Source organism: Malurus melanocephalus, unplaced genomic scaffold (genome assembly GCF_030028575.1).
Source record: "Malurus melanocephalus ecotype Western Australia unplaced genomic scaffold, MMel_1.1 scaffold_12, whole genome shotgun sequence".
NCBI classification, from domain to species: domain Eukaryota; kingdom Metazoa; phylum Chordata; class Aves; order Passeriformes; family Maluridae; genus Malurus; species Malurus melanocephalus.
This window is the reverse complement of record NW_026623244.1, coordinates 2823540-2829548: the sequence shown is the minus strand read 5'-3', so window position 1 is coordinate 2829548 and position 6009 is coordinate 2823540. Positions and strand designations below refer to the sequence as shown.

Below are 6009 nucleotides of genomic sequence, written 5' to 3'. Positions count from 1 at the left end.
TGCTGCTGTTTGGGCATCTGCATTTATTATATGTCTGGGGCAAGCCTGGGGCTGCCCCTTGCCTGGACTGCTCCAGTCAAAGGGCAATGACCTGGCCTCCTTAAATATTGGTTATAAAACAAATTTTTTTCCTTTTTATTTTTATTAAAAACCTCATCTCTCTCTCTCTCTCCATACTTTTTTTGCCTTTTGTATTTGAATATAAAAGTGGGGGCGGATGCTCCGCCTTGCCTGCCGCTACCTCCGCAGGCTGCGCTGTGCCTGCCGCAGCAGAGTGTCGAAGTCCAGGGAATCAAACTTGCTTTTGACGGGAGTTGGGTCGAAATCCTCCCGGTTTGAATCTGGAAGAGAGGGGGAGAGGCTGCCTTGAGCCCGTGGAAACACTGGCACCATTCTGGCCATCCCCACAACAAACTTGTTTCACATGCCAGCCTCCAGACCCACTCTAGAGGTGGGCTGGCCTCCATCACAGTGCTGAAGAGACGGGGGAACCCCCATCCAATCTCCCTTTGGGGAGATCCTGATTGTGGCTCTGATGCCAATCCCAACTGACTCCAAGCATGGGGACTCCCACACCTCTGGAAAGGGAAGGACCCAGGGTGTCTATCCCCCAACCTGGAGGCAGAGCTCACCCAAGTCGGCATAGTTTCTCCTGCAGAACTGCCTGCGGCCACCAAAGCACAGGTCGAAGGGCTGCTCGTCTGGGCGCCGCAGCTTGTGTCCACTCTCGATGGCGGCAAAGGCTTCCTCAGCATAGCGGTAGGTGACAAAGCCATAGTTATCCCTGCCACCAGAGGAGATCAGCAGCAACAGTTATGTTTGTCCCCCCTTAGTCTGCGCCATCCCTTTGAGTAATGGGAAAAGGGCCAAGAAGAGCCCTGGGGAGGGGCGGACCACAGCTCTTACCCCTCAGAGCGGAAGTGCAGGGTACACTCCTCAATGTCCCCAAACACAGAGAAGCGGTGCCGCAGCTCTGACCGTGTCATTCTGCTGGGGATCTTTCCGATAAACACCACTCGACGCTCCTCCTGTGGGCAGGGATGGCCCCATCCATGAGCAGGACCTCTTACACAGAGCGCACTCCCTGCATGGCCACCCACCACACCATGCCCTGGCCATGCTGCTGGCAAGGCTGCGTCCCCACAGCTTTCTGAAGTGACAGAGGGGCTGTGAACCCCTAAATCTCCAACCCCAGATTCCCAGCCCTCCATCACTCACTATTGCACGCTCCTTCTGGAGGATCCTCTGCCTTTGGTAGTGGTCCTGTGCATCGTAACTGTATCTATCAGGGCAGAAACCAGACACATAAGCTATGGAATCATGGGGGTGTCAGAAGAGTGATTCCAAACACAAGCGAGATACTGAAGGAGTGGGTCCACCCCTCCTCCACCGGAGGCTGGGAGATGGGTTGGGGAGAGCTCACACCCCTGCAGGGTAGCCCCACTCACCTTCTCCACCTGTTACTCCTCCTGCGGGGTGAGGGGGAGCGGGACTGACTGCGGGACGTGGACCTGGACGAGTAGGAGGATGCTGATGATGAGGATGAGGACCTGTCCCGGGACCTGCCACATGACCCACAGCTGGAGCGAGAGGAGGAGCTGTGGGAACATCTTGAGCGGTACCTGGGGGAAGGAGAAATACAGCTAAGGCCTCCCTTTGCCCAGCATTATAAGTCTACAAAGTATAAAAAGACCTCTATGGTCCCCATGGTATCCAGCACCCCACTCAGACAGCGCCCACCCGCAGGATGGGACAGCCTCTGCCCAAGATTGCCAGGGCAGTAAGAACACTAGAGAAATGTTGCTCCATTTCACTCCCAATGCCACAGAGAAAAGGGAGAAGGCTCACAGCAGGCATAGCTTCTGAAGAGCAAGAAATAGTCATGAGAGAACTGTGAAACACAGGGCTCCACCTGGGAGGGCCCAGGAAGGGCCCAGACTTCWGTGCTGAGCCCCACACAATGTACAATATACAGGGCAACACTGGAGCCGTCGCATCCACGTCGCACTCACCAGCAATGTGGATGCGAGCCACTCAGCCGCAGCACAATGTCAAAACCCAGGGAGTCAAACCTGCTCTTGACAGGAGCTGGGTTGAAATCCTCCCAGTTTGAATCTGTAAGGGATGGGGAGAGGCTGCCACGTGAACGAAGACTGAACAGCTGCCTCCATTCAGCCACGTGAACAGAGACTGCAAGAGCTTCTCCAGCAGGGCCAGGAAAAGCTTAAGGACAGCAGGACCAAAACTCCTCTGGRATTAAGCTGTGGTGCCTCCAACCAGGAGCACAGTCCCTTCTCCAGATATGCTGGCCATAGCTGGTCCCTGCCATGGGCAAACACAGGCCTGGCAGGGCATGCTGCCTGGCTCTGCCACATACTCTCCTGGAGGGCAGCAAGTCAGGATGGCATAGTACATGGGGACATTTTCCAGCACAAGGCCAGCTGATTTGCTGGAAAGCCAAGCCAGAAATGTTGCTTGGCAGTCCCCAAGCTGCACAACCATGGAACATGGCACTTAAATACCTGCCCTTTCCAGCTCCAGCCTCTGCATTTACTGGCCATCAATGGAGGGGTCTTGGTTGGACAGGCCCCTTATACCCAGGGATGTTTCCAGAGCTCACTGAACATCGAGGTAAGGACAGRAAGAGAAACCCTTTACCAGCTCCAGTGCCTCCCAGCTCAGCTGGGACAGGCTGCACATCACTCAGATGTACAAAGAGTTCRAAAGAAATATATCCCACAGAGATTAAGGTGTCCCACTTTCCTACACAGCCACCTTCATACGGAGAACAGAGAGCCCCGAGGCAGCCAAGCCAGACAGGTTTTTCTCTGCTTGCCTCCAGCAGCTCCCTGGAGAGCTCCACTGTGGCTCCTCTCATTTCTACACCAAGACCTGCAGCAGCCCCACAGCACAAATACGAACACCTGCCACAATATCCCAGAAAAGACAGCCAAAAGAAAAGATGCAGTCAAGGACTCGTAACATGGACTGGGTGCTCCAGGAGGAGTAAGGAAGCCTGGCTCACTGGTGGCTTTGCAGGCACATGGGCCCAGAGGTAGGCTTCAGCCAGACATGGATGGGCAGGGTRTCACAGCAGCTCCCCCAGCCTGTGAACCAAGCATCTCTTGAGAAGGGCCACAAGGACAAAAGATCAAATCCAGCCATCAAGCAGAGCCACAAAGATGTGTATGGGCACCTGCAAAAGACTAGCCACTGTACAACTGCCCCAAGAGCAAGCAACAATCTACTGCTTACCTTCGCCACCGCTTGGGGGGTGGGGAAAGTGATCGTGACCGGGATCGGGAGGACGAGGATGAAGATGAAGATGAGGACTCGCTAGCTCCATCCGAACTGGAGCTGAAAGAACGGCTGGCACGGCTCCGGCCAGCCCTCCAGCTGTCAGTAGAGGGGCTGGGTGAGTCCTGGGGTCTCCGGTAGCAGCGCAGAGACCTCTTGRCAGCAGCATGGCTGGGCTGGGCACTGGGAGTCTGCACCTCCTGGTCCCGGCAGGGGGATGCAGCTGGAGACAGGAGCACCGAGGTGGGGGGACTGCTGCACCCAGTGGTGGCCTTGTTGGGGATGGTAGTCCGATAATCCAGGGGAGCTAGGCAGGCCATCCCCAGGGGCTCCTGGCTGTGCCCTGTGGTGGTGTTAGGGGCAGGTGGGGCGGGCTCAGGTTGGTCCAGCGTCCGTTTGGTTAAGGAGGAGATGGGTTTGATAGTRATGTCCCGGTGATGTTTGACATTCCAGCGAGAGCCACCCTCGGCAGGCGGCTGTGTGCCAGAGATGTTGCTGCTCTCGGGCCGCGGTGTACCCAGGATGCAGTAGTCATGGTCTCCCGAGCAGACGTGGCTGGGGGCTGTGCTGGTGGGGGCTGGCACCAAGCTCTTCCCCTGGATCTTGTTTGAAGGCAGTGGCTTAGCTTTCATCACCTTCATTGTCTTCTGGGGCCCTTCCTGGGGCATGGACCCAGGCGACTTGGCCTTGGCCAGCAGTGAGACAGCAGGCAATGGCTTCCAGAGCTGGTGGGGAGGTGTTGCTGGGGGTGTGAGGCCTGTGAAAGCACCAGAACACTTTCAAGAGCAGCCCTTTGCTGCAACCCACCCAGATGGGGCTCCCTCATGTTCTGGCACCCCTCATTCCCCATGGTGTCCCCGAGACACAAAACAGCCCTGCCAGGACATGGCAGACTCCCCTGCCTCACCCCAAGTATTCAATACCTGCCACATTGGCCAACTCAGATGCCTGCAGACCATCCGGGGGCTTCCTGTCCTGCTGGGTYGGTGGTTCCTGCTGGATCTCAGGCCTGAGAATGGAAAAGGTGCTTTGTCAAACACAGCAGGCAAAGCCCAGCCCCAGTCCCCACACCTGGGGCACTTGCTCAATCTGCCCCACTGGCTAGTTCACAGGGACAGAGGATCCWAGAGAGCTGTATGGATAAAACTTGTACAGCCTGGTCATGCCCATACTTCTCCCCAGTTTTTCCCCCTCAGTACCAGCTCTGTCCCAGTCCAGCGACAAGCTCAGCCTCTCCTGGGCCAATGGACACAGCCCCAGCACACTTCAAACCTGCCAGCACTGAGAGCTGCCCCCTACCCTTGCACTGCTGGGTTCCACGTTGGGCACCAACTGCCAAGGTCCTGGTACTCACCCAGAGCTCCCCATCAGCTGCCTTTCCTCAGGGGGCTGTACAGGAGTCTCCTCCTTTTTGGCTGAAAAGAGAACAGGTAGGTGAGAGTGGCAACAAAGTGGGGCTAAAGGACAGGGGTCACAGAGTAGCCCAGGAACAGCTGGGAAGAGGTTTCACAGCACCTGAAAGCCAGCTCCCTGAAGACAGGAGCTGCACATTCCTTTTCCTGCATAGACTTTTCACCACCCCTTGGTTGCCCTGGGGACCCCCAGCTGTTTCCACAGGCCAAGGAGATGGAGGCAGACAGCCCCAGGACAAAACACCTGGGCAGGTAACAGGAGCCCACAGGCAGCAGCATCACAGCCCTCCCACTCCCACCCTGTCACAGGGAGCACGGACAGCCCAGGGAGGCCAGCATGGTACGGAGGGAGCCCCGCAAGGGACAGCATGCCAGATCCGCACCTTCAGACTTTTCAAACTGCTCCAGCAGGCTGGACAGGTCAGTGGCTTCGATTCCTGGGCCAGGGAGAAAGCACAGCAAGTCAGGTCAGCCAAAATTCTCCCAGCACTGCAGTTATGCAACCCAGCCCCATCCTCCCCCTGCATCAGCCTCCTTAGGCGATGGGGCAAGCACTGGAGAGGAGAAGCAGTGACAGAGCCTGCCACAGCTCTGTGTCCCTAGCAGCAAGGACAGAAGCACCCAGCTCTGCAGTCCCTCAAGGGAGCAGTTTCAGGACAGGAAGCCCAGACCATCCATTGGAGGCAATGTCCTAGCAGAGTACTGGGAAGAGACTGCAAGCCTGTGGGCACAGCTTTGCCACCCTCGCCCCCCGAAGTGCCAGGAACCGGTCCTGCTACCKAGGTTGCCAGCAGCACCACAGCCTTGCTGAATGGTGACACTTAGCCCAGCGTCCCACAGCCCTCCCACTCACCGATCTCACTGATGAAGGCTTGCACGATGTCCCTGTTGCTGTCACTGGGCTGGGCTGAGCTGAGGAGTGGCTGGTGCCTCCATGGCCGCGCAGTGGGTGCCTTGGTGGGAAGGCTGTTCTCTCGACCTGCTTTCGGTGGTGGTGCCACAGTCTGGGAGGTGGATTTTTGGCCAGGCAACTCCTGCCCAGCAGCTGCCTTGGGCTCCAGCAGGGCTTTCTCCACTGCCTCCTTGCCTGGTCCTGCAGCCTTCTCAACAGGATGGGTGCCAGGGGACTCCCCAACAGAGGCAGGGGACACCTCTGCTGGGCAGCAGATGGCAGCCAGGGGGGCCTTTGGGAGCTGGTTGCGAGTTGCAGCTTGGGGCTCCTCCAGAGGCTGGGCTGGGACAGCCTGGGGGACTGGCACTGCAGGAGGGACCCTGCTGGGCTGGGCAGTGGCAGCCTGGG

General features: G+C 57.5%; 1 protein-coding gene across 3 annotated transcripts in view; it reads right to left on the bottom strand.

The window, feature by feature from the left end:
- PPRC1 (PPARG related coactivator 1) overlaps positions 1–6009 on the bottom strand; it is a 13865-nt gene continuing 7856 nt past the window's right edge. For all 3 annotated transcript variants that reach the window (XM_057380323.1, XM_057380332.1, XM_057380341.1), the window contains exons 6-15: positions 5563–6004; positions 5093–5146; positions 4652–4712; positions 4221–4306; positions 3256–4054; positions 1449–1622; positions 1219–1282; positions 907–1028; positions 633–784; positions 1–341 (exon numbers count right to left, since the gene is read on the bottom strand). In XM_057380323.1, the coding sequence (XP_057236306.1) occupies positions 238–341; positions 633–784; positions 907–1028; positions 1219–1282; positions 1449–1622; positions 3256–4054; positions 4221–4306; positions 4652–4712; positions 5093–5146; positions 5563–6004 (2058 nt within the window). In that variant the 3' untranslated portion in view covers positions 1–237. The remainder of the gene's footprint in view (positions 342–632; positions 785–906; positions 1029–1218; positions 1283–1448; positions 1623–3255; positions 4055–4220; positions 4307–4651; positions 4713–5092; positions 5147–5562; positions 6005–6009) is intronic.